Source organism: Globicephala melas, chromosome 20 (genome assembly GCF_963455315.2).
Source record: "Globicephala melas chromosome 20, mGloMel1.2, whole genome shotgun sequence".
Lineage (NCBI taxonomy): Eukaryota > Metazoa > Chordata > Mammalia > Artiodactyla > Delphinidae > Globicephala > Globicephala melas.
The window spans coordinates 11,469,301-11,496,885 of NC_083333.1; the positions used below are offsets into that span (position 1 = coordinate 11,469,301).

Consider the following 27,585-nt stretch of genomic DNA (forward strand, 5'->3'; position numbering starts at 1 on the left):
ATCATGTGCATAATAGACTTGTACAGTGGTCAGTGTGTGTTAGTGATCTATTGCTAATGATCTCTCCAAAACTGAGCAATTTAAAGCAAAGAATAGTTATCATCTCACTCAGTTTCTGAGGGTCAGGAATCTGGGTGCAGCTTAGCGGGTTAGTTCTGGCCCAGAGTCTCTCATGAGAGTGCAGTCAGGATGTATAGCCATGCTACAGTCATTTGAAGACCTGACTGAGACTGGAGGATCAGCTTCCAAGTGACTCACTCACAAGACTGGCAAGTTAGTGCTGGCTGTTGGCAGGAGGTCTCAGCTCCTCACCACACGGGCCCCTCCACAGGGCTGCTTGAGTGTCCTTGCAACATGGCAGCTGGCTTCCCCCAGAGCTAATGATCGGAGAGCACGAGGTGGAGGCTGCAATTTCTTTCATGACCTAGCCTCAGAAGTAACACTCCATCATCTCCACAGCATCCTAGTGGCTCCGCAGTGTGGAAAGGAACCACACGAGAGTGTGAATTCCAGGGGGTGAGAATAATCAGGGTCCATCTTGAAGGCTGGCTGCCACAAGATGTATAGAATTATTAGATGAGTGAATGTGCACTGGGGACACACAACCAAAAACACTGTACTGATGTTGGCACCTGAACAGCCAAGTTAAAGACTGACTACAGGGGCCCGTGAAGAGTTGCAGGCAGGGCAGTGGTGAGGTCAGAGCTGTAAGCTGAACAATGGCCTGGCCTCGGGGTGGGTGCTGGGTCAAAGGTGGGTCCCTGAGAGGCAGGGGGCTCTGTCAGGAGGCTGCTGAGTTGGTCTCAGTAAGAAAGTGTGAGGCTTGAGGCCAGAGAGGGAAGGTCACAGGGGCAGAACGTTGCAGAAGAATGGAGCTGACCTGGGGGCTGCTGAACACAGAGCGAAGGGGGGGATGGGGGCAAGGGCAGCAGTGCACCTGACCAGGGTCCACAAGGCTCCTGGAGACCACAGAGACTGCTGGTTACACTGAAGGCAGGGTCTTGGGTGCTGCCCTGTGATGAGGCCACAGTGGAAAGAAAGCAGACCAGGACGGAGTCCCCCACAGTGGGGGAAGCAGAAGAAAGAACCCCAGGAAGTGGGGGTGACCTTCAGGGCCAGCTCTGGGGACTCCAAGTGCCAGATTAAAGACGGTCAAGGAGAAAGGGGTCTGGGCCTCCTATCGGAGTGAGTCAGGAAGAGGGAAGTGCTTTTCTGGCAGGTGGAGGCGGGGCCTGGGCAGCTGGGGGACGGAGAAGGGGCTGGTGGGGAGAGGGACGCTGAGGAGGAAGGATGCCGACGGCCAGAGGTCCCCAAGAAGGATGTTAAGGGGGTGGAAAACTAGAGAAGCAGAAAGAACCTAAAGGCTGCTATCAGCCAGATCTGAGTTCACCTTATCTAGGAAGTGGGTTTAATGCCCATCTCAGAGTTACGTCAAGGTTAAATAAGATAATGAGTGGAAAGCCCTTAGAACAGTACCTGGCACGTACCAAGTGCTCTGTGCATGCTACCTATTTTTATTCTTATTATTATCACTAGCAGCACAGCCAAGAGCTGAGTTACCTCCAGGGCCTCTGCATGAGGGGAAAGGGGGAAGGCTGGGTCAGGATAGCAGAGGAGGTCTCTCCCCAAATCCCAGAGGGTGGTGAGGAACTTCCCCGGGGGCAGAACTGGGGCCCTGGGGTGTTGTCTGAGTTAAGACAGCCCCCTCCCCTTCTATGGAGGAGACCTGTGTCCTGAGCCCACACCTGCTCACACTTCTCTCTCAGAGCGCTTTTGACCTCGTGTTTGGAGTGGGCCCCAGACCCAGAGGGTTGGGATTCCACCTCGTGCCTCTCAGCACCCTGTGGGCTGCAGAGTTGTGTGCCCAGCAGACCCAGCAGAAGAGGTGACAACAAATGGGCAGAGGGGCACAGAGAAGGCTCTGTGCTGACTTTCCAAAGAGGGTGACCAGTGGTTCCCCAAATCTAGCCGAGGCTGACTTGGGCTTGGGTGGAGATGAGACAGGGGAGGTTAGGGGGCTGCACTAGGGCTGGAGGGCTCAGCGCCAGAAGCAGCAGCAGAGAAAGAGGGGGCTCTGAGCAGGAAGCGGGGGAGCCACTGCACACAAGTTTCAGATGTGAACTGATAAACCCACCCAGGGGCTTCAACATCCCCTCCCTGGTGCTGGGCGAGAACTCGCCTGTGTGGAGGGGCCGCAGCGCCCCGTCTCCCATAGGCACGCCCCGTCTCCTATAGGCACGCCCCATCCTGGCTCTGTCCTCCCCAACCCCACTGTCTTTGGTGCTGGGACAGCCAGGATCCTGTGACCCAGGACCCTCTCTCCTCTTTCCTACTTTTAGAGGGTGAAAATTTTAGAAAATTGTAAAACTCCAAAGGTTTCCAAGTTTTATTTAACTTTCAAGTTTACCCAGTAACAGAGAACAGATCAAGAGGCCAAGAGCAATAACCATTACCAGATTCTAACATGTGCCAGGCAGTGTAACAATGGCTTTACGTGTTTTTTCCCTTTATTCCTCACAAGAATCCAACAAAGTAGTTACTATTCCCATTTAACAGCCAGGGAAACAGGGTCAGAGGCGTTAAGCCCTTTGGCCAGTTGCAGTGACACCACGCCTCTCATCTTGACCTACGACCACCTCCTCCCTGGCTCTCTACTGCCCCCGACCATACCTCCTTCACCAGGACCCACGGCAGCCAGCCGCTGCCCTCTTACAGCCCTCCCGCAGGACTTTTCCTGGTATTTATAAAATCCGCCTGAAGGCCTCAGGCCTTGCTGACTCCTCTGACCCATATCCTACTTCTCTCCCTCCCCTGACCCTGCTCCACTGTGACCTCTTTCTGTCCACCAACATTACAAACTTCTTCCTACCTTGCATCCTCTCTCTACCTGACACACTCCCCCACCCCATGCTTCATCACAGTTCAGGTCTCAACTCAAATGTCGCTCCAAGAAGAAGCCGCCCTGACCACCCTGTCTAGACTGGCAAGGACACACACCCAGTGGTCACTTTCTTTCCTCAACAGCACCATCATTATCTTAAACTCCCTGCATTCCTTTACTTGCTACTCTCTGTCCCCACTGGGTAGGCCCCCCAAGTTCCCCGAGGGCAGGGACACTGTGTTCCCAGCATTTCAAACACTGGCACCAAGGAAGATCCAAATTAGTATTTGTTGAAAAAAACAGAGGGGGTGAAGAGGAGCCAGGCTTTTTAAAAATAATAAATTTAAAAATAAATAAAAGCGGGAAAAAAAATAAAAAAAGAGGATCAGGCTTTGAACTCCAGTCTGTGTGGGAACCCAGCGCGCCTACCACTCAAGCACATGTGGTCTCCCTAAAGGGACAGGAAAGAGCTCTTTATAGATTTGGAAGAATACATCCCAAACTGCTAACATGCTTCCCTCTGAGGAGTATGTGGAATGAGATGGGGAAAGAACTTTTCTTTAACCACGCGTATTTCTATATTTATTTGCAGTTTTGTAAGGTATGTGTATTAGTGTTGTAACCTAAAACATAACGCATGCACAACTAGGGGATTTCACCCCTTCTCAGTGAACTCTCCTTAACCCCCTAGATGCAGACGGGTTACCTGCACACAGCTTCCTCAGCTCACAGCTTTCTCCCTTCAGCCAATGGCAGAGAATGTGAGCACAGCCTCAAACCATTTGCTCCTACGCAGAATCAAGCTAAAAGAAGGCTTATTGGAAAAGGCGGTGCTTCTCCATCCAGCAAGACATCAGAATCACCTGCGACGTTTCCTGAAAGGCAGACACCACCGCCCCCCCCCAGTCCCACCCCCAGGACTGGCCTCTGCTGGATTGAGTGCTGCTCAAAAACCAGCAGGGTGATCCAGAGAGGACCCCTGCTTTAAGGGCCACACCTCTGGGGATCTCCACCTCTAGCCTTGGATCTGGTCAGGCCAGGGCAGCACCCCCCAACGCTGCCCCCCAACACTGCCCCTGGGGGTTGGTCTTTTCCATCCAACTCTCAAATCTGGCAGGAGTGGCTACAAAATTGCCCTTTTGCACAGTTCAGGACTTAACCACCCCACCTCAGCCTTCCTCCCTGGGGTCCCTGAATGCGAGATAGAAAGAGGTAGGTGGGATCCCCCAGCTGGTGTCAGCAATGGCTCATCTATGCTGCAGTTGAGGCTGGTGTGAGGGGAGCCTGTCAAGCATATGAACAGTGGCAGACGGGAAGCTGAGAACGAGTATCTACAGAGCAGCATCTGAGAAACTTCAGTTAGGATTTAGGGCCCAGGAAAACCTGACTCCCTAAAAGAGCCAGAAGTTTTTCTCCTTCATAACATACACAACATACATGTATATGTATGTATGTATGTATGTAATGGACCATTTCCCTTTTTGCCCTGTCTACCAGGAAGCTCAGAAATCATATTTACCCTCATAGCTAATACATCTGTTTCTCCTATTTTTACCTTTGGTATCACATTCTATTTTCCTACCCTTATTATTTGCAAAACTGCTTCAAATATTTCCTATAGAGATGGGGCAGACATAAAGAAATCCAATGAATATTCACACAGCATTTCTTATCAGCAAACCTCTCTGAAGGTCACTGCCAGAGCCCAGCTCTGTCCACGGCTCCAAACATGAATGAAGTGTCCTCACTATTTTCTTTAGAGACCATTGTGCTGCCCGACAGGACTGAGACAGCCCAGGGGAGTGGTCAGGGCTGGGCTACATTTGCAAGTCCTCTTTCTGGGTCTGTCAGTGACCTTGGACCAAGCTCCAGCCCCGCCCCACCCCACCCCCAGGCCCATTCTTCATTATAGACCCTGAAGCCTTGATTTGCAGGTTCCAACAAGGCCCGTTTCAGGCCACTCTATCCTGTGGGGTGGGGAGTGCAGGGGGGGGGGGAAGAAGGATCTGACCTTACCAGACCCATCCCTATGCTCCCACCCGGTCTCCCCCCTCACCCGGGGCCCAAATAACCAGGCCACACACCAGGTTTCAAGTATCTGTCTCTTCCTTTCACTCTCTCAAAAGAAAAAATAAATAAATTGCAGAAGGCGGCAGCATTTCCAGTCTTCCCCTGGTTCCCAGACACCCTACCCCCAACCCTGCCCCCCCCACATTCCCGCTCCCTAGACCCATCCCTCCCCATTCCCCCAAAAAAAAATCCCAGAAAAAAAAAAAAAAAAAGCCACAGTTAGACCTTCCACTCATGCAAACCGGCAAAGAAAAAAGGTGGGGGGCATGTAGAAAGCAGGGGGCTCACAGTGGAGTCCCCCTACTTATCCCCCCAAAAACCACCTTTGAGAAGAAAAAAAATGGAAAAAAATAAATGAGAAATCAAGGGACAGGGGGAGTTATGATGGGGGCAGGGATGACCCCAGACCCTGCCTCGGGAGAGCGCGGTGGCCTGTAGCCCTGCATCCCTGCAGCGGGGTGCTCCTTGAGGGGGGCCCTGACTTCCGCAATGTGTGTGGGAGAAGATGAGGGAAGGCAGGTGGCCCCTGGTGGGTCTGTGTGTGCGTTGGGGGCGGGCAGGGGCGAGGGGTCCTAAGGAGCTAGGGCTCGGGATCAGGAGCCCAGGGCTCCCCCCCCAGACCCCAGGTTCCTGGGGTTCAGGAGTCCAGTTCTGGGGTGCGGGGATACATGCAGAGGAGTGTCCCCCCTCCAATGGGCTGGATCCAGTTAGAAAGGAAATAAATAAGAAGGGGTGGGAGGGAGGCTGGAGGTGCGAAGGGCGTGGGCAATTCAGTCCAGACCAAGGGCCTGGGCGATGGAGGCGGGGCGAGTCCAGGCCAAGCCAGGGCAGGAATCAGAGTCTCTCTCGGGCTGGGACCCAGATGTAGGGGCCTGAGAGGTCCTCGATGACGCGCTTCACCTTGTGGTAGATCTCCTCAAAGCTGTCTCCCTCCACGATGGCTGGGGGTAGGGGGGGAGCAGGGAGTCAGGCCCAGAGGGGCACCTTTTTCTAATTCTCCTATCCACATGCCGCGGGGCTGCACCCACCCAAAGGGGACACCTCTCTCTAAACCACCCACCCAGTGGGGGCCCCCTCTTTGAATCTGAACCAAAGGTGCCTTGTGTGCACCTCACCTGAGAAGCACTCTGTGAATTCCTGCTCCAGCTTGGTGGCTCTGTCGAAGGCTTTGCGGGCTTGCTCCTCTGTGATCCGCTTATTAATCTCTCTGTGGACAGTGAGAGACACACAGACCTGAGGGTGGGTCCTGCCCCACCTTTTATCTCCTCCATCCAGAGCTGTGAGGTCGCAACCAGTATTTTCTCATCTGGAGCACGAAGCAAAAAATACAATTCCTGGGCTTCCCTGGTGGCGCAGTGGTTGAGAGTCCGCCTGCCGATGCAGGCGACACGGGTTCCTGCCCCGGTCCGGGAAGATCCCAAATGACGCGGAGCAGCTAGGCCCGTGAGCCACGGCCACTGAGCCTGCGGGGCCGCAACGGGAGAGGCCACAACAGTGAGAGGCCCGCGTACCGCAAAAAACAAACAAACAAACAAAAAAACAATTCCCAATAACCTCTGGGGCCACAGACGGGCCCCCTCCCCATGATCCACCCCAGCCGGGTGTGGCCACTCCAGGGACCTCTCCAGAGCCTCAGCCTTCCAGCCGGCAGCCCCAGTGAAGGGATTAAGACTCTAACTCCCGACAGCCCCGAAGCCCTGGCTCGGCCTAGAAGGTGTGTACCCCCAGGGGTTGCTGGGAGTTGTAGTCCTGCCTAGCCCGGGGCAGGAGAAAAGGAAAGAGGCCTGGGAGTCCCAGTATCCTCTGGGTTCCAGCTCTAGGTGCAGATTTCCCTGAAGGGCTGCCGGAGCTGCTGTCTAGGGTTCTGAGGGAACAGTTCAACACAGAGGCCTTCTGAGGCCCAGAGCCACAGGTGTGGGCGAGCAGAGGGGAAGCCCCCCGGGACCATACTCACAGCACATTCTCCAGGGAGCGGGGGCGGATGAAGATGGCGATAGGGTGCAGGTGGGCCGCCTGCAGCCGCCGCACGGCATTGGCCGAGACATCGAGGATGCAGTGCTTCCCCTGGGGGCGGGCAGGGGGGGCGGAGGCGGACCAGCAGGTGGCGGGAAAGGACACAGGTGCCAGGAGAGGACACAGTTCATGGGAAGGTAGGGAACGGGGGATTGGCCGAAAGGGAAATGACATGGATGTCGAAAGACACGCGGACAGAGAGAGTTGAGGCAGGAAAGGTATGGATAGACAGAATGAAAGACAGAGAGAAAAAGGCGAGGGGCAGACGGAGGGCAAGGGAGGGGTCAGCACAGGAGGGAGGGAGTGGGGGGAAGGAGGGAGGTGTGAGGAACCAAAAGATGGGGCAGAGCAAGGCGGGGGGGGGGGGGGGTCGCGAGAAGCAAAGAAAAAGGAGAAAGGAAGTAGGATAGAGGGAGGAGGGAGGGGAGGAAGTAGGATAGAGAGAGGAGGGAGGGGAGGACGGACAGAGGACAGACAGATGGAAGGAACAAGGAGAGACAGATGGGAGGGAGGAGAGGCAGATGGAGAAAGGAGCCATGGAGGGAGAGGGCAGGGTGGGGGCAGCAGGGAGAAGGTGGGGGCAGAGGAGTGGGAGGGGAGAGGGGAGAGGGCCAAAGGGGAGCCGGCAGAAGGGAGGGACCGAGTGGGGGGAGGCCGAGCCACCAAGGGCAAGGCCGCAGGAAGAGAGGTGAAATGGGGCAAGGAGGAGGGCAGGGGAGGAGAGGGGACAGATGGCAGAGCAGAGTTTGGGGTCAGGGACCAAGGGAGGGAGGGAGGCAGGGAGAGCGGGGCACCAGAGAGCAGGCGGGCAGAGTTGCCCAAGAGGAGCAGGAGGTGGAGAAGCGGAGTGGAGACCCAGCAGGGAAGAGACAGAGAGAGAGCGTGTTAGAGAGCTAAAGGAAGGCCACGGGGGGCGGGCAGGAGGACGGCGCCGCGGCTCCTACCTGCTCGGCCACCTCGCGCACGGACTGGACGCTGGTTCCATACAGGTGGCTGTTGTACTGGCCGGCCTCAATGAACTTGTGCGCCTGGATGTCCTTCTCCATTTTCTCCCGGGATGACACGAAGTGGTAATCCCGGCCATCTATCTCATACTCCCGCTTGGGCCGTGTCGTATCTGCCAGGAAGTCACCCCACCACCCAAAGATCTAACCACCATCCCTCTAGCTTAAACCCTGCCTACAGCGACCCCCCCCCCCCCCCGCAGAGTGCCCAGCCAGTCCTTCAGGGAAGGGGGCAGCTGGGGAGACTTCCTCAGCAACCCCGGGTCCTCCAAGTCCCCGGCCTGGAAAGGTCACCATGGAACATGAGGGTGGCTGAGAAGCACCCTTCTCTGAGAACCCGTATGTCCGGCTGCATCCCAATGCCCGGAAGCGGCTCTGCCTGTGTGACCGCTTGGGCCCCCCTACCCATTCCAAGGCCCCGGCACTCACGGGGAACACAGGATCCAAACTTGTCGGGGAACTCGGAGAGGAGATCATCATTGGCACGGTCCTTGGTGGGCCCGAGGATGATGATGGGGCGAGCGTAGTGCACTGAGGAGAGAGTGCGGGGTCAGGTGGGGAGCAGAGCAGGGAGCAGGGGTGGCTGGGCCAGGTCGCACAGCCAGACCTCACCTTCCATCTGTGTCACCGTCTCGTAGCTCAGGACCGAGTCTTCTCGACCTAGTGGGAGGCAGGGCGTCGGCAAGGGGGCTCTGATGCAGGGGACCTGGGGCCCTGTGCGAGGCTCAGGGCCCCTCTCACCTCAGGTCTTCCCAAACTGACCCTACGTACCCTGTGATCCAGAGCTGGAGCCCCAATCCTAGGAAGAAAGAGCAGGCCATGCGATTGGTCAAGAGTCCAGGCCCACGAGCCCCCCACTCTTCCACCCAAGCTCACGGCCTCCTCTACCTACCTTGGCCTTTAACCTTGACCACTCCCGTCGCTCAACCCTGTGGGATACATGGAGGGATGGTGGGGGGGCGTGTAGGGAAATGCCCATGAGGAGCCCGATGGCCTCACCCCGGGCCAGCTGAGAACCCCATCTCTCAGCAGCCCCTGGGCCCCGTGCTCCTAAATGAGGCGTTTGCCAGAAGTGCTCATGTGAGTCATGGTGCTGCTGGGAAGGCCCAGCAGACGGATTCCCAAGGAGTCAGTAGGCAGACCCATGTCCTCCCTACTGGCTGCCCAGCCTGGGGACCTTGGGAGCGTCAGTGCCTGGGGCAGAAAGGCTCACCGCCGTTTGCTGGGGATAAAGCCGATGTCATCAGTCTCGCTGTCAGAGTGGACCCGCCGCGCCTGCCACCACTCCTCGTCACTGGCGTCGATGACATGCAGCACATCCCCAAAGCGGAAGCTCAGAGCCTGGCTCAGGAAGCCACAGTCCTTGGTCTTGTCGTAGTCAAACAGGGCCCTGGAGGGCAGGCGGCCTTTGGTCAGAGCCTGGTGAGGACTCCGTCCCCCAGGACCCAACCTGGAGGTTCTGCCCCGGGGTCTAGAGACAAGCACAGGTGCCGTGGATTCTGAGAAACCCTAGAACTCATGATCATGAAACCCCGAAACTCATGATCACCATAACTATGAACTGTCATTCAGTCCACACTGTGTCAGGGATCAGACAGGCTATGGATTCAGTGCAATTTCTAGAGTAAGATCTAGAACGGCACCCTCCCAAGAAAGCAGTTGCAGTATGCACACACGTCACAGTCACAGGGGCAACGTGGACCCGAACTCGTAAGGGAAAGAAAAAAAGATCACTCTCTGCAAACTCTGGTTACCCTCAGCAGTATGAAACTCCTGTAAGTCATAACCCCTGAGGTCAGGACAAGGGAAGGAATGACCGCAGAGATAGCAGAGATGTTGAGCAGATCACTGGGGCTAGAAAGATGGGAAGGGACCCCAGGATTGCCCGGCATCACCTGGGAGTCAGAACTGACCAGCCCTGGGAGCCAGCTGAAGCCTGCAGGGAGGAAAGGGCCAGACGAGGCTCCGGTCTGAGCCGGGCATCTGGGCGGATGGAGGTGCCATTCAGGGAGAGAGAACACTGACTGGGTGGGACAGACAGCACGAGCGCACGGGAGAAAGAGGTGAGCTCACAGTTTGGGACATGTTGCGTGTGAATGCCTGTGGGACATCCCCATGGACGTGTCCAGAAAGCAGATGGCCAGAACTGCAGGTCTAGACCTCGAGGAAGAGGTCAGGCCAGAGCTGACAGCTCTGAGCGACATCTGCAGAGCGAGTGGCAGGCCATGGGAGTGGACGGGCCCCCAAAGGGAGAGAAGGGAAAAAGCATCAGACACAGCGCCTAGGCCTGCGGAGAACGAGAAAGAGGAGCCAATGGGAGAAGGAGCCCCAAGAAGGTAGCAAAACGCCACCGGAGAGATGGGGACAGACTGGAGAGAGCGGTGGTCCACCTCCCCTAGACTGCGTTGTCCCACGGGGCTGGGCAGGCTGCAGCAATATATTCCAAAAGCCGAGAGGCCCCCTGCTCTGCCAGGTGTTACCCTTTGAGTTACCAGATTGTGGGACAGCTGGGGGTACCAGGGCAGGTGCCAGGGTGACCGGGGCTAGTGGCAGTAGGGATCACAGGGACTACTTCACAATGCTAACCTGTGCGGGAATGCCAGCTGAGCGTCGCCAGCTGAGTGTTGGCCGGCGGGGGGGGGGGGGGGGGGGGCCAGCAGGGTTGAGGGGGAAAGCTGGCTGGGGGACGAGGGGCACAGGAGGACTTGGAGCCCAGCCCGGGAAGCGTCCGACCTGATGTAGAAACCCCTTTTGGGATTGCTTCGCAGGGAGGCAGTCCCTGAGCCCAGGCTGCTGTTCATGAGCTGTTCCCGAAGGTCGTGGATCTTGGCCTCGAACCGGCTGTACTCTGAGGAAGGACAAGAAGGTTCCTGAGCTCGGGCCCCATCCTACCGCCACCCTCCCTCGGCCCCTGCTGAAGCCAGGAGCCGAGGAGACAGAGAGCTGAGCCCACGAGAAGGCGCGCTGCAGGCCCGATACCTTCCGGTTTATACTGAGCGATGATCGTGACTGTCTGACCCGCGTTCTTCAGGGCAATGGCAGCCTGCTCGTGGCTGGCGTTGCGGAGGTCAACACCATTGACCTAGAGAGAGCAGGAGAGGCTGAGTCACTGGAGATGCAGGCCAGGCTCCAGCCCACAGGGCTCTGCCCTCAGGGGAGGGGGTGGTCCGGGCAAGGGCTGGCCTTCCCTCACCGAGAGGATCTGGTCCCCCTTCCGCAGCTCCCCACTGAGGTCCGCAGGGCCCCCGGCCAGGATGAAGGAGATGAAGATGCCTTCACCGTCCTCGCCACCCACGATGTTGAAGCCCAGGCCCGTGGATCCCCGGTGGATCACGATCCGCCTCGGTTCTCGGGGGATGTCTTCCTCCCCGAGCAGGTCCTTGGCCACTGGGGAGTAGCGCCGAGGGGAGGTGGGGGTCATGGCTGTGGGGTAGTCAGTGCCCAGGTAGCTGCTATGACTGATCTCGTTGTCCAGGTGCTGGGAATAGGCTGGGGGAAGACGTGGGCGAAAGGATGAGATGGAAGTACATGGAAGAAGACAGCGCCCACCACCCCACCTCCTCCCTAGGGAATCAGCAGAGCCAGACTCGGGGAAAGGGGAAGTTACTGTGCCAGAGAAACAAGGCTGGGGTGGTGAAGGGGGCGTCAGGTCACAGCAATGTCAGGGGCAGGAATTCACAGGTGACGTCGAGGTTGGTTCTCCTAGGGGACAGTGGATCTTAAGGGTACGTGACCTCGGTATGGCAGGGATCACGGAGCCAAGGAGAATATTAATACCAGGCTTTGGGGTTTTTCGTTTGGTTGTAGCATCTCTCAAATCCCTTCATCTATGAAATTCCTCTCCCTTCCCCCCCCACCCCTTGGCCATTCATTTGTTGAAAAAACTAGGGCATTGTCTAGCAGAATTTCCCACATTCTGCTAGGGAAATTCTAACAGGTAAATCACTGCTTGCATCCCTGTCCCTGGGGTGTTAACCTGCGCCTCTGCCCTGTATTTCCTGTACACTGGTCATCCAAAAAGAGACTCAAGTTCACTTTTTGGCAAGAATATTTCATAGGTGGTGCTGCGTGCTTTCTGCATTATGACAGGATGCAATACTGTCCGGTTGCCTTTTCTTAGGTAAGACAAATCTGTAGGTTCAGGGATTGTCAACCTGATCCATACATTGTAGAGCCCCCCATCAGGCTTTCACCTAAGAGTTTTAGCAGCCACTGATGATTGTTGCCTGGTCCTCACAGTTCACTGGGGACAGCAAAATAGCGCTGATATTCTATGTTTGTTTGTGTTTTTTTTTTTTTGAGGGAGGAACATTTATGAGTGAGAATTCGTCTGTAAAAGAGAACGTTCCTGGGCTTCCCTGGTGGCGCAGTGGTTAAGAATCCGCCTGCCAATGCAGGGGACACAGGTTCGAGCCCTGGTCCGGGAACATCCCACATGCCACGGAGCAACTAAGCCTGTGCGCCACAACTACTGAACCTGCGCTCTAAAGCCCGCGAGCCACAACTACGGAGCCTGCATGCCACAACTACTGAAGCCCGTGTGCCTAGAGCCTGTGCTCTGCAACAAAGAGAAGCCACCACAACGAGAAGCCCGCGCACCGCAAATAGTAGCCCCCGCTCGTTGCAACTAGAGAAAGCCCGCGCGCAGCAACGAAGACCCAATGCAGCCCCAAAATAAATAAATAAATAGATTCAAAAAAAAAAAAAGAACGTTCCCATATCAACCATTTGGTTACTCTAAGGTGCAGTTTGTACAGGAAGGGAGAATAAATGCTTGACTCTTTCCCTTTACTTGCCAGTTTTCAGAATGGATGAGTTCCCTAGCATCCTCTAAAGGTACGCAATTGTTTTGAAGTATCATTATAATCCTGTAGATTTTAACATATCTAATGAGTTTTGGTTGAATGGCCAGTTTCAACTTCTGTGTCTTTGACACGACCCTTTCATATCTTCCTCGCTTTCTAGTATGAAAGATGTTACAAGCTCATCTTGCACATTTCTTGCTCAAGATTTGGAATTGAAAAAAAAAAAAAAAAAGATTTGGAATTGGCCCTTTCTCCAAGGAGCCAAGGTTCCTTTTGGTAGGTTGTGGTGTTTAGAAACAAGACCATGTGATTTTAATATGGTCTTACAGTATGATTTCAGATTTGGACGGAGCAGTCACATCTCGTTATTCTTTTCCAAAAATTTCTTAGCTATTCTCCCAAATGTATTTTTCCAGTTGGGGGTAGGGGGGACATTAAAATTCTGATGAGGACGCATAAAATGCAGAGATTAACTTGGAGAAGATTGAGATATTTAGCATATTATGTTTTTTGCGTCAGGAAGCACGATGTGACTCTCCAATTCTTCAGTCTTCTTTTATGTCCTTCAGTAAAGTTTCATCATTTTTTTCATGTAAATCTTACACACTTCTTGTCAAGCTTATTTTTCTACGAATTTTATAGAGCTTTTCTCCTATGGCAAAAGGGATCTTTTTACCCATTACATTTTATGGCCACTTTCTTAACCCTACATATTATTTCTAAGTTCTTTGGTTAATTCACTTAGATTTTAATCTAGATGGACAAAAGTATAATTTACAAATAAGGATAAGTTTGTTTCTCCCCTTTCAAATGTAAGTAACATCTATTCATTCTTTTTCTCTTGCTACACTGCCTGAAGGCTCTAAAGCAGTGATTCTCACGCAGGGGAATTTCGCCTCCCAGGGGACATTTGGCAGTGTCTCAAGACATTCTTGGTTGTTCTCACTGGTGGGGAGGGGTACCATTTCATCTGATAGACAGAGGCCAGGGCTGCTGTTAAACATCCTACAGGGCACAGAACAACCCCCTACAACAAAGAATGTCAACAGTCCCAACACTGAGAAACTCCGCTCTAAAGCAATGTGGAATAACAGTAGCAGGAAGAGGCATCCTTGCCTAGTTCCTAACTTAATGTACACACTGCTAGGATTTTATCATTAGAATGTGTTCATTGTTAGTTTTTGATAGCTATTCTTCAATCACGTTAAGGAAAATTCTGTTCCTAGTATACTAAGTTTCCCTCCAAAAATAGGATGATGGATTTCATCAAATGCCTTTTCCACATCTATTTGAAATGAACTTACCCCTTTTCTCCCTTAACTTTTTAATACAATAAATCATACTGAGAGGTTTCATAATATGAACCACCTTTAATTCCCTGAAACAAACCCTACTTTGTGACAATGTTATTCCCTTAATACACTGCTGTGTTTGTTGTGCAACTATGTTATTAGATACTTTTACATCTCTGTTCAGAAGCAAAATTGGCCTATACTTTCCTTCTTCTTCCTTTTTTTTTTTTTTTTTTGCCACACCGCACGGCTTGCAGGATCTTAGTTCTGCCACCAGGGATTGAAGCCAGGCCACGGCAGTGAAAGCCCAGAATCCTAACCATTAGGTCACCAGGGAACTCCCTACTTTCCTTCTTTTTATATAATCTTTGTGACCATTTTCAAATGCCCTCATAAAATGAAATGTGAGATATTTTATCTTTTCTTATATTCAAAAAGAGCATAAGAATTATCTACTCCATGAGGATTTGATAAAATTAGCCATAAAACCATCTGGGCCTCGTGCCCTCTGCGGGAGGAACCATTGACAATCTTTTCTAGTTCTTTGATGGTGACCGATTTTCCATCTATTCTCCAACCACAGGAAGTGACAGAGGTTGTGGCCAGTTCAGGGGAAGTATCTGAAGAGGAATGGTCACCAGGGATGTCATGGGGTGACTGAGATGGGGCACGGGCAGCTCTGGGGTTTGGAGGGCTCTCACAGGTTGTGATGTCTGGGGGAGCATAGCTGTCACTCAGGTAGGCATTGCTGGGCTTGGCCACCTTTAGGTAGACAACATCATATGTGTTCTTCAGGGCTGCCACGGCATCCTCATGCATGACGTCCTCCAGCCCCACACTGTTGACCTAGGGTCAAGGGAAGCAGAGCTCAGAGAGAACCAGAAACATCCTCAAGACGGATGCACTGAGGGTGAGCCGATGAGGAAGCCTGGGCCTGCTCAGGACCAGTAGGCAAGACCTAAGTGTGGGCTAGAAAAGTGATGGGGGTCCTCACCGCCAGGATCTTGTCTCCAATCTGCAACCTCCCATCCTTGTGGGCAGCACCCCCTTCGATAATCTTGGTTACATAGATGCTATTATCTCCGGGGATGTGCTGGTTCCCTACACCTCCAGCAATGCTGAAGCCAAGACCTAGATGGAGGGGAAGGCAGAGGTGGGTGCCCAGGTACCTGGGGAGCAGGCCTTGGGGCAGCGGACAGTGGGATGGGGGTGGAGACATAACAGGTTACTACCTTTAGGCCCCTTGATGAGCTTGATCTCCATGAGCTTCTCAGCCGGGGGCTTCCGGCGCATGACGTAGAGGCGGACGATGGAGCCTGCCTCTTTGAGGGCCTCCACCGCGGCTGAGTGGGTCACCTCCCGCACGTCCACTTCATTTACAAACAAGATGCTATCGTTGACCCTGAGGGCAGCAAAGTGGGCCTGAGCCAGGAGCTTCCTGCTGCCCTGGCCCTCCCTTTCCAGGGAATCAGCATCCTAACCCCTGTCTCTTCTCCCCACCTGAGACGGCCATCCTGGGCAGCAGCCCCACCAGGAATGATCTTGGTGATGAAAATGGATGGGTCGTCACCGATGTGTGGGTTATCAGTGCCACCTGCGATGCTGAAGCCCAGACCTGAGTTACCCTGGGCAGAAGGAGGGGAAGAGGGTCAGCTCCCCTCACCACCCGCTCTAGACAGGGCAAGGGGGTAGGGGAGTGGGTCGGGGAGTTGTGACCAGAGCAGGAAGGGACAGGGTTAAGAGGCTGGCCACAAAGAAAAAACGGGCACAGAGAGAAGCACAGACAGGGAGCGAGGGGGGAGGACCTTGGAGGGAGGAGCCTGCTCACCCTTTCCAGTGTGATCTCCTCGTATTCCATTTCCCCCTCTGTCCCGTTCACCTGCAACTCCAGCACGGGCCAGAAACACAAGAGCAGTGAGACAGACTTCCTACCTGAGAACCTGGCCCTACCCTGGCTGCTGGGACCCAGGCCCTCCCTGTCTCCCTCCTCTCTTCTGTAATGGCCACAAAATCTAAACAACTCACATATCCCGGGGCTTCTAGGGTATCTGTGTTGACAATCACAGGGGGAGAATTGGCCTGTGAGGGGAAAAAGGAGACGAAAAGCTGCCTGAACCTTGGCTCAAGAGGGAGCCGGTAACCAAGAGTCCCACCGGCCTGGCTACCTTCTCAGTGTCTTAACCCAGCCCGCTCTGCTACCCTTGACTCCCTGAAGGACCCAGCCTCAGTCCGTGTTACATACACACACACACACATACACATGCTGGACCCAATTCTGCCCAGCCCAGGCCCCCTGCATGTGGAAGGAGGTGTCTGAGAAGGAGGAAGGGAGAGACAGCCAGATAGGGGAGCAGCAGATGGTAAAGGGTTGGCTGGAGGGGCGCCTTGGGGGGGGGAAGCGTCTCACCGGATGTAACACCACAGAGTGTTACATGCCTTATGCGCTACACACAGACACCACAGGACTTATGTCCACTGGGTCCTGCTCCCCCTTCCTGCCCCCATCCCTCTCCCTATCCGCCCACATACACCCAGATACCTTCATAACCCTCCCTCAGATTTGCCCCTCATTTTCACACACATTTGCCCTAAACCCTGGGCCCCGGGAATCCGGGGTTCCCCCAGATGCAGGCCCCACCCTCCCTCTCGCCCACCCACCATTAAATCTACTCCTTCCTCTAGGGACCCTGTTGCCTAGCAACGGTATCTAAGCCCAGCCAAGGCCTGGGGAGACCCACCTCCTGGAGGCCCCGTCGCCAGGACAACAGGAGGGGGAGATGGGGCGTGGCCTAAGGACAACCAGATTCCCAAAGGCAGAAGGGATCCTCTAGCCCCGCCTTTCCTGACCTGGGCCCCGCCCCCTCCCCCCCACCGCCGCGTTAGCCCGGCAGAAATAAGTCCAGGCTGAGGAGGATTGAGGGCGCAGCGCACCCTGAATAACTTCCTTTCCTCCCTCCCGTACGCCCCTCACCCTATGCAGTGCAAAGAACATCAGGAAAGGGGAGTGGTGAAAGACATCCGGGTCCTATCCTCTCATCTATTCTCCGCCCGCCCACCACTTCATCCGGGAAAGGGTTAAAGTGGGGTGTGCCCAGGTCCCTGACGTCAGTCGCCTCGACGCAGCAGGGTCTCTAGATTCCAGGGCGGAGCCCGGTTTAGGCCGGTCCTAGGGGCTTCCCCAATTGCCTGGGCAACCGAAGCCACGTTTCCATGGCAATGGGGGAAGGCGGCCAAAAGCCTCCTTCCGGGGTCCCCAACCTATCTCCTCCTTAAACAAGTATTTATTTGGAGCCTACCAAGCGCGAGGCACTCATCACGGATTCCCCAGACTCCTCGCTCTCTCCTTCCAAAGGGTCCCTCCTCTCTCCTACTGCTATTTGTCCATACTACACAGTTTCAAGCTCTATAGTTGATTTCATATCCATAAATCTATTAACACCATCCTCCGACCCTTCAAATCTCAGCAGATGCTAACTGTCCAACCAATAGCCACTGACTGCCCAACTCTCATCCGCACGTCCATCCTCTATCCCACAGCCTATCCTCAATCGCCATCCCCATCCTTATCCTAGAATTTCCTTTCCCAGGCCCCATCTTGTATCCGCAACTACCTTCATCTGTGTCCCTCTCTCTACCCCACCCGATAACCTCCATCTACATCTCTGCCCCACCCTTCAATTCGCATCTTCCATTCTCCATCCGCTTCCCTGTCCACTTCCCTGTCCGCATCCTCCCATTCGGGCCCATCCCTTATCAGTCTCCTGCTCTTATCCTCCACCTTAATTTCTGATTCCCCAGAGAGATCAGCACCACCCTCCCTTAGTTCATCCTCAAACCCTCAAGATTCTATGACCAAATCACAATCCTTCATTCTCAACCCATTCCCCCTCTCCTCTGAAAATTGAGGTTTCTCCTGTCCCCCAGCTCAGGCCTTGTCATGGGACCTCCCTCCCACACTCATGGCCTCCAGCACTCTCTCCTTCCACTTCCCTCTGCTTCCTGGGCTCAGATTCCAAATGTCCCTAGTTCTGTACTAACTACCACCTTCTCTCCTCTTCTCCTTCCCCAGGGACTTAATGGCCCCATCTTGGGGGAAAAAAAGCATCTCTAGGAATCCTCTGCACCATCTCCTCATCTCCAGAGCCTTCCTTTCCTTCCTCTCAATCAGCTCGACCTGCTGCCCTGATTTCACAGTCTCATCCTTGTCTGTCTCCTGGCCCAGGACCTCTTACCCTTCTGTTGCCTCTCCACTTTGCTACCTGCCTGAGAACAGTCTTTTTCTCCCTCTCCAATTCCTCTCCTACCACATCCTTCTCACCCCAGAACCTACTGCTGCCCCCTCTCTGCCTCCTCATCTCTAGGCTCAGAAACCTCCTCACCATCTTCTTGGTGAAATGTCAACAACCCCCCCTTCCAGGGCATCCCACAAGATCCTAGAATCTCACCCCTGACCCCACAGTGTTCCCGTGAATCTCCCTGCTAGCCTGGTACACTCCATCCTCCCCAGCCTGTGCCCCCGGAAGAGGAGATTGAGGGGGAAGAAGTTGGGAGCCGGCTGCCGAGGCAGAAGGCTGATCAGGCCGCAGAGGGCCTGAGCTGGGGATCAGGGAGAGGGAGAAAGAGAGTGCGTGGGAGGAAGAGAGAGACAGCATCTAGAACCAGCCCGCCAGCCAACAGGGAGGGAAAGGCAGCGAGGGGGGTGGCGCACAGGAGGGGTGCAAAGGCCGGGGCAGGGGATGGAGGCAGAAAGGCCCGGGCGACTAGTCTCAGGCCAGACAGATGGAAAGGGCTGGAGAGCCAGGCCCAGAGGCCGGAAGTGGGGGGGAGGAGGCAGCGAAGGGACAAGAGCAAATGAGGGCAGCGCTCTGGCCGCAGAAAATGGAAATGGAGATGGAGGGTGTGAAGGAATGAAGAGGGCTGGGGCGCGAGAGCATCCTGGGGGATGCACACATCTCAACACACGTGCGCACAGACACGCAGACACACACACGCACACGCACACACACACACTCCTGGCTGTAAGCCCTACACCCACTCCCAATTGCCTGGCCTCTCTTTCTCCTCTTTGGTAATCAGGTGTTTCCAACGCCCCAAATGCCCCCTCCCTCCCCCGGCCCCAGGAGCCCAAGCCCAGCTCCCCAGCCCCGGCCTCCCCCCACCTACGGCTCACGCCCTACCGGGCCTTGGGGGATGTTGTAGCTCCGAGGCTCCGAGGGCCGCACTGGGGAGGGGGCCGCCTGAGTCTCCTACCTTGAGGGGGGAGAAGTGGGCGTGGCCCACGACCCCTTGGACGGCCTCGAGGTGGGACAAGTTCCTCTCCGCCACGTGCACCAGCTCGGGGGCGTTTACCTGGTTGGGGAGGTGGGCCGGGCTGTGCTCCAGAGGGGGCGTGTCTTCATCTTGGTAGCGGTATTTCTGGGGACGGGGACGGAGGCGTCACAGGGGCCGGCCCAGCGCCTCGGGCTCCAGGCTGCCCGCCCCGGCGCGCCTCCTCTTCTCCCCCCCGCCCCCCCCGCCCCCCCGCCAGTGCAGTGCGGAAGGCCCTGGGGCCTGGCCAGCTCCTCCCCCTCCCTGTCCTCCAGCCCATTGGCTCCCCTCTCTCCACCTCCCCACATCCCCCTCTCCCGCCAGGGCCTCGGCACCTCTCCTCTCTTCCCAAAGCCCTGCCCCATCCCCCAACTCCTTCAACTCCCAGCCTAGGACCCCCGCCTTCTACCCAGCACACTCCTTCCTCTGGCTTCCGTTTCCTCACCCCTCTCCCAGAGCTCCAGCCCCTCTGACACGTGCACCCCCGTTCTCTACATCCATCCCCAGCGTCCTTGCTTTCCTCATCAGCTTCCCCCCATTTCCTCTTTACATCAATCCCACTGCCTCCTTCCAGTTGCTTCTCCCACTCTGTACCCCACCCCACCCTCCTTGCCTCAGTCGCCCCACTGCAGCCTCTACCCCTGGAGTGAGTGGCTCTCCAGCACCTTGCAGGCCCCAGGCAGGGACCACAGTCAAGCCCTTCAACTAGCCGGTACTTGGCGTCAGCCCCCCTAGCAGGACACAGCTAAACCCGGCCAGCTGGCCTCGCCGGTTCCCAGGTCATCGGCAAAGGGGCCCCAGGAGTCTACCCCGCCTCTACAAACGCCTACAGCCCAGGCAGCTAATCGGATATACTAGAAGGAGAAGGGGGAGAAAGGGGGAGGAACAGAGACAGTAGGGCTCAGAAGGGGGGCGGGAATGGGTGTCAGCTTCCAGGTTTGCTGACTGCGGGAGGGGGTAGAGCCTCAGAATGAATTCCTGGTCTCCCTCCGGCCTCTTGGAGTGAGAGACCCAACCTCACCCCTGACTCCCTTCCTAACTAACCACGTGCCATCTCAAGGGCCTCCCATACTACCTTAATAGGGACATCAGTAAATGAGATTAACTGGGGACCAGAGAGAGGAAAAGGGCAGCTGGAGATAGTGAAGGGCAGTGCCCCTGCCTGGGTCCTCCCACATCTGCCTCTGCTCTCATAGAAGCAAATCCTCCCCAAAACCAGGCTCCATGGTGGAGGGGGAGGCTGCCATATGCAGGGCTCCCTCAGAGACTGGAGAAGACAGAATACACTCCCCAGTACACGTGGGTGAAAAGAGAAGGCAAGATTTCCCTCTCAAAAAAAGTATCTGAGAAACTGAGAGGACCCCAACATTTGGAGACCAACAGTTACAAGGTCAAACTGGAGGAAACTTATCAAGGTCAATGCCTGATGCTACAGTATGACTGAAAATTCTGAGGATGAGGAACCAAGGCTGAGGATGTAATCCAACTTTGGCCGTGGTTAAGGATGAAGTAAGAGAATAGGAAGAAGAAGATGGTACATGGAGATTCTCAAACCCAGGACACACCTTGATACATTTGAAGAGGCTTAAAGAAGGAAAACATGGGGCTCATCAAGGTACACTCTGTTTTCTGGCCTTGGAGAGAGACTTGACTTGGAGACAGTCTCGGAGAGAGAATCCCAAGCTCCCTCCAGGTTTCCATATCATGAACACCAAAAGTGGAGAAGGGAAGCTAGGGGAAGTATAAGCTAAATAACCCTCCTCAAAGCTGGGCCCTCCTGGATAACAGAATTCGATGAAATGAAAGAGGCTGTCATTCCACACCCTGAAAAGGTGGTCTTCAGCCTGGACAGTGCGAGATCTGAAGGACAGAGCCCCAGAACTGGAGGGGCCAGGGAGAAAGGGAGGAGGCAGCTGTGCCTCCGCTTCACAAGGCCCCCAATTCCCTGCATGATACATGAGGCAGGGCCAAGGGTTGCAGCTTCAAGTTTTGGAGTCGGGGAAGGGTTTGAGCCCGATGCCCCTCCATCTTTATTTACCCCACCTCACACAGAAAATTCCCGAATCTCGATGAAGAACTATCAGGGTGCTGGAAGTTTGCAAAGGGACATTTCATTGTTTATTCTAGATAGGAGATGAAAGTAAATTTGTAGCACAGTGAGACTGCAGACACCTCTCCCTGCCTCATCCCCATGGGGAGCAGGGGTGTCTAGGACTGAGGAAAAGGCTCCTCCTGATTGGGAGACAAGGTGAGGGAGATGGGGAACAAGGAAAGGGTACCAAAGTTCCCAGAATGTGGCTGGAGGAGGTTAGGGCCTGTGCTCAGTCCCTGGACATTTTCTAAGTAAATGTAGTAAGGAAAAACCTCTGGAGAGGTGGGGCTGGGAGAGAGTCATTCAGAAACTGCAAACTGGTAGGTGGGGGTCGGGGTCAGCACCTCTCATCCCAGATGACAGGACAACTAAAGCAGGACAGGCAAGAAAGGAGGATCCCCTCTTTTACCCTACAGGGACTCAGGGCTGCCGCGGGGCGACAGCTCCAGTGCTATTGGGATCAAGTCTGAACCCCCAATATATTAAGGCATAGGATAAATCAAAAGGCTGGGGGGTGCTGTTGTTCTTTCCCCCTTGGCTCCCTCCTCACCGGAGCCCCAGTTACAAGAATGACCTGGAACCCAGCCTTGTACCCCCAGAATAGAGGGGTGTGAGTGAAAGTGGATGATCATAGGAGGGGCGACCCACTGTGCCTGTCCGCGAGACACTGCAACCCAGAGACCCCACCAAGCAGAAGGAAGAGCGACAGCACTTGAAGCTTGCACCCTGAGATTTGGGGGGTCCGGGAAGAGGGGAGCGGGGCCGGAGCCCGTACCGCGGCACGTACCACGCAGAGACACATGGAGGCGAATCTGTTCCGAGCCGACATGGAGAAGGGGAGGGGGACTGAGGGGAAGGGGTGGGTGGGAGAGCAAGGGTCCCAGGGTTGGGGGAGGGGGAGGGGCAGAGGGGCGGGGGCTGCGGCTGCCGCGGCAACTGGAGGCTGCAGCCTGGGGGGGTGGGGGGTGAAACGGCGCCTGCGCAGTGCGGGAGAGCGTCACGATGGGAGAGAAGGGGTGAGGGGAGACCCTCTTAGCCATCAACTTCCCTGGTTCCAGCTGTTTCTCTGTGCACTTCACCTTCCACAGTATATTCCTATTCCTTTACAAATAGACTCACTCCTAAAATTTACCAATTTATCGCTCTGGTTCTCTAGGACCCCTTATTCTATCTAATCTCCCACCCCTAAAATCACCAGGTCCTAACTATTACAAAACCTCACTGGACTCTCAGGGTGCAGGGAAGGAAGCAGCTCTTCTCCCTCATTTCAGAAGGACCCCCAAGGGATCTAAACTGCCTCCCACAATCCCCTCCCCCCAACCTCCCCAAAGATTGTTAATGTAGACAACATCCCCACAGATGCCAAGACACCTCCTATTCTAACCAGCGGGAAAGCCCCACATGATAGCCAGACAACGCTTTCCAAGAGTTGAAGGACCACAGATCCTGTTGTGCCCTCAAATTAATCTACCCTTGAAATCATCCCTATTAAAATTTTATCTATTCCCCCAATCCACTGACAGAGACCTTGAAATTAGTGCAACTATTACCCTTGCTCTAATGTAAACACCCAAATAAGCAGTCCTCAAATTTGTTTGGGGTCCCCTGTCCAAATCCTTGAACCTAATGAGATACTCATGAGTTTCTAATATACCGTTCCCCAATACCACCAAATCCCATTTCAGGGAATACGTAATGTAATTTAAAGCTGACCTTCTAAATTCAATCGAAACCTCTTCAATTTATTACCAAACCTTTAAATTAAGAGATGTTTCCCTATTCCTTTTCTTTCCCCCTTAAGTGCATACATTACTCCCTTTTCTGGCTGCCCTCCCCTACATCTCAACATTCCCCCCACCATGATTCTGAATTTTAACTTTGTTGGAAGATTACTCCCAAATATATCTATCTCCCCCACACCCAAGTCTCAAAAAATTTTTACCAAAATAAGATCTGGCCTGCAACTTGCAGTGACCCACAAATCTCCCATAACACCCCAAAATGACTGCCTCAGATGTCTTGCATTTTGTCCCAAACTGAACCTGAAAGCATCTCTTCCAAATATTCTCCCATTGAACGCCCACCTTTCCAACTCTTAAAGCCCAGTGAGCAGTCCCCTAAAATCTGCTTCTCTTGGTTTTTCTAAAATGCCTACATATGGTAGAGAGGACGGACTTCCCTAGAACCTGACCCATGCCCCCTCTCTCCCCGTTGGTTGGAATCTGTTAGATGCGCCCCCGAGATGATCCCCAAGGTCCTAGTTTCATATCTGGATAGAACGCTTGGATCCGGGAGCCAGTGCGGAAAGGGCTGAACTCGAAATTCCTTCTAGAAAAGAAAATGCACAGGCCCTAGTTCTCCACCAGTGGGCGCTGTGGCCCATTAAGACCCTCCCCCATCCCCCATTTCCTTTTTCCCTCCATTTTCCGTTTCCCCGTTGCCTGGCAACGCAGCAATCCAGGACTTTGCTGTCGCCTAGCAACCGTCTCCCTGGAACATAGAGCTGAGGTAGGAGGTTTTGCTCTGATGGAATCCGAACAGGCCTCCATCTTAGGAAAACTGAGACGTCAGATCGCCCAACCCCCGGATTCTCCTTTCCAAAGACCCCCGCGCCCCGCAGTTTCTTAGACAACAAGCCCCTCAAACCCTGTCTCCTTTCGGCACATGGGACCACGTCACGCCCCTGCCGGGTCAGCCCCGCCCTCATTTCGGGCCGGTTACCCAGCCTAAGGCCCCGCCCCTTTCGTTGCCCGCCACCCTTGGTAGAGTAAGCCAGACCCCGCCCACCTGCCTCCAGGAGACCGCGCCTCCGTCCACTTCCCGCCCATTCGCTCCCCCGGCCTCGCCCACACTGCCCCTCCGCCACGCCCCAGTCGGCCAATGAATGAGGCCGTTGGCCACACTGCCCCGCCCCCGGCATCTTAGCTTTGCCCAATAAGGACCACCCGGAGGGTTTAACCGCTTCGCCTCCGGGACTCTGGCCAAATACCCCTGGTCTTTCCCCACTTTCCCCCCTCCCCCACTTGTTCTGCTCCGCCCCCCGCCCCCCTCGCCCGGCCCTCAAGTCCGCCACGCAACTTCAGTCGTCGCCGGTTACCATGGCAACGGCGGCAGCAGCGCGGGGAGAAGGGGGAGGGACGGGGGCGGAGTGGGAGAAAGAGATGCTCAGAGACAAGAGATACACGCAGAGAGCTAGGCACAGAGTAAGACTAAGTGACAGCTATAAAGGCACAGTTAGCACAAAGCACAGGACCTGGCACATTGTAGGTATTCAATAAATGATCCTTAAATTACTGCGGCAGAAGTCTAAATATAGGCAATGAAAGATGGAGGACTCAGACGGAGCCGGGAAGCTCAACGACCGCAAAGCATGAGCACCGTCTACCCTACCCAGCATTTTGGGGGGGGACAAGTGCCATGTGCCCCCTGCTGGCTCCTCCTAAGCTAACCCTCCGCTGCCCTGGATAGAGATGAACCACAACTCCCAACAGGCCCACGGGCAGCAACTCGCCAACACCGACAGATCTTGCGCCTCAAGGCCTTATGGGACTTCGAGTCCCCGCCATCCCGAGACTGACAAGTTTTCCGGCCAAGAAACGTGGCAAGCCTGGGTCTCCACACCTCTGTAAAACCACAAAATGCATGATCCTCTCTGCGCAAGACTCCTTCCTTCGGGGATGCTCAACCCTGGGCTCCATCGAAGAAGCAGGATTCTTGAAGGGAAATGAATAAACCCATCCTCCCAGAATAGCTGCCACTGCAGACAAACCCCTCACCCTTGCTCGTGTATGTGTGTTCACATGTTGGAAGCAGAGCCCACACATTCCAACTGGCTTTCTGTGTACACCTGCACATAAGGGACCATAGCCAGGGAGCCTAAGGCTAAGAGGCAGGCTAAGGGCAGGAGACAGGAGGAACTGAGAATCAGACAGACATTAAAGGAGAGCAGGCCAGAGAAACTGAGGCACAAAAATCCACTGAAACTACAGGGATGGGAGGAAGAGGCAGTATGGGAGAAAGCCCAAAGCCCACAAAATGGGGGATAAGCAAGTAGCCCTGGAGAGGCGGTGGGGGCTTGGACTTAAAGGTCCCCAGCCCCCAGTCTCCTCCATCCATGCTCACACATGCATGACGCATGTGTAGATGCATGTGTATATACATACATGAGTTTGTGGCAAAGAACATGTGTGTCCTCAGCTCCCTCCCCTGAGAATCTGCAGTTCCCACTAAATATAACCCCCTCCCCAGCCTGTGACTCACCCAGACCCCGCCTCCCGGCCCCCACTTCCTGTCCCACCCCCCAACCCCCAGCTGCCTGCCACCCGCCCAAGCCTCCCTCCACACACCAGGCATCCAGCTTTCCAGTCCCAGAGTCTTACAGCCAAGACCTAGGTATTCTGCATCCCACCAGAAGCTTGCTAGTGCTCCCCATCCAAGATCTCCTGCACTTGCCAGGCTCCAACCACAGGGACACCCTTGTACAGATCTTCACTGCTGCCAGCCCGGCCTTTCTCCTACACCTTCTCACCCCAGTAACCTTAGATCCAGGTGTCTTCCCCCACCTTGATCCCAAGTGTCAGGGGTAACAGGAACATTCCCCTCCATCTGCTCTTCTCCCTCCTTCTCAACCAGGGGTAGATTCAGTGTGGGAGGAAACGGGGATGTTGGGCACCTTCCTGGGCCACCCCCAAATTTTGCACCACGCACCTGGTGCCCCTCCGCAAATCCCCTCTCCCCAAACCTCTCATCCTCCTCCTCAGGAGCTGGCAACCTCAGCTGCTGCAACCTTCTACCTCCCAAGGGAATACCCCAAATCCTAACCTCACCTGGTCCATTCCCTCAGGTGATCCTATGTCAGGCCCCAGCTCTCTGACAACTCCCAAGTATCCCCATTCCACATGATCGAACCCTAAATTGACAGTTCCCTCAAATTGAGAGCGCCCCCAAATGTATCAGCCATGAGACGCTTCTTTTATAGCCTGAAGGCCCACCCCTTCCCTGCCAGCTGACACCCCCAGACCAGTCAGGTACTCACAACCAGTAACCTTCTACCCTCAAGCCAGGAGCCCTGTGAAATTGGGCAAGGCACCTGGAAGCCAGCTTGTCCTCCAAGAGGGAAGAGGTCCCCCCCGCCATGCAGTCCACCTCCTAACATACAGCAAGCAGGACTCCCATGTGAGCCAGGCTTCTCCTTAAATAAGTCTCCCTCAAACATCATTGGTGAACCTCAAAATCCACCAGATCCCCCAAGTCACAGAATACCCCCAATTTTCCATTTCCCTCAAAGGGCTCACTCCAGGGGGCACCTGTGGCCAAACCCAGCATTTTCTCAGATGTGAACCCCCAAACTAAATTATGACCCCCGCAGATACATCTTCTGATGCTCTCACCCCAGGGCCCCCAGCCGCGGATTAGGCCTGACTAACCCCTCCCCACGAACTCATACCCTCCCCCCAGTTTATAGGTCCCCCCTCATGCTTACCTTGGTTGTCACTATACAGAGACAGTCCATGTTGGGGGGCCTGGCCGCGGCGGCGGGTAAGGGGCTCTGACTTCATCGGAGTTTCGTTCCTCCCCTCCGTGGGTTCTCACCCCTCCCCCCTCCGCACCCCACTTTTGCAGGGGGGGCCAGGATGGGGGGAGGGGTGAGAGGGGAAAGAGGGGGTTGGAGAAGGGAAGGGTAGGGGAGCGTGGGAGGGAGGGGAAGGGGGCCCTAAAAAGGGGTCCCCAATGGAGGGGAGGGGGCTTAGGGAGCACACCCCGATTCTCAGGAGGGGCGGGGGCACCGGGGGCTGGCAGCCCCGGAGTTCGGGGGCTGGGGCATGAGCTGAGGTGGGGGAGGGGAACTGGATTTCGGGGAGCCCCGGGGTAGGGGGAGGTCTTGCCTAACGGCCAGGGGCTAGGGGCCGTGGCGGGGGAGTGGGGTGGGGGGGGTCGGAGGCGGCAGCGGCCGAGGGAGCCGTGGAGCCGAGGAGGGAAGGGGAGAGAGGAGGAGAGAGGAAGCAGGGGGAGGGAGGGAGGGAGGGAGCGAGGAGCGAGAAGGAGGGGGGGGTGCCTTGGCAGAGTTAACTGCTTCCGCGCTGGCAGGAACCCGGATAATGGGAAAGGAGAAGGAAGCAGG

The 27,585-nt window shown here is 55.2% G+C and overlaps 1 protein-coding gene across 4 annotated transcripts; it reads right to left on the bottom strand.

The window, feature by feature from the left end:
• Window positions 1-5,134: 5,134 nt before the first annotated feature.
• DLG4 (discs large MAGUK scaffold protein 4) lies at window positions 5,135-27,395 on the bottom strand. Of its 4 annotated transcripts, none has more exons than XM_030862214.2 (20): window positions 26,947-27,395; window positions 19,316-19,480; window positions 16,091-16,144; window positions 15,894-15,944; window positions 15,566-15,690; window positions 15,298-15,467; window positions 15,060-15,196; window positions 14,767-14,911; window positions 11,162-11,457; window positions 10,948-11,050; window positions 10,702-10,816; window positions 9,182-9,358; window positions 8,861-8,897; window positions 8,740-8,767; window positions 8,581-8,628; window positions 8,398-8,499; window positions 7,909-8,081; window positions 6,906-7,015; window positions 6,067-6,158; window positions 5,135-5,892 (listed from the first exon to the last, which is right to left on the bottom strand). In XM_030862214.2, exons 1-20 carry the CDS (start codon window positions 26,974-26,976, stop codon window positions 5,786-5,788), a joined length of 2,265 nt encoding a protein of 754 aa, XP_030718074.1. In that variant the 5' UTR covers window positions 26,977-27,395; the 3' UTR covers window positions 5,135-5,785. The 4 variants fall into 4 exon arrangements, with proteins under 4 accessions (XP_030718074.1, XP_060146953.1, XP_030718077.1 ...); XM_060290970.2 differs by having other exon boundaries at window positions 15,894-15,952; window positions 16,090-16,144; XM_030862217.2 differs by having other exon boundaries at window positions 19,415-19,480; window positions 26,947-27,393.
• Window positions 27,396-27,585: the final 190 nt, after the last annotated feature.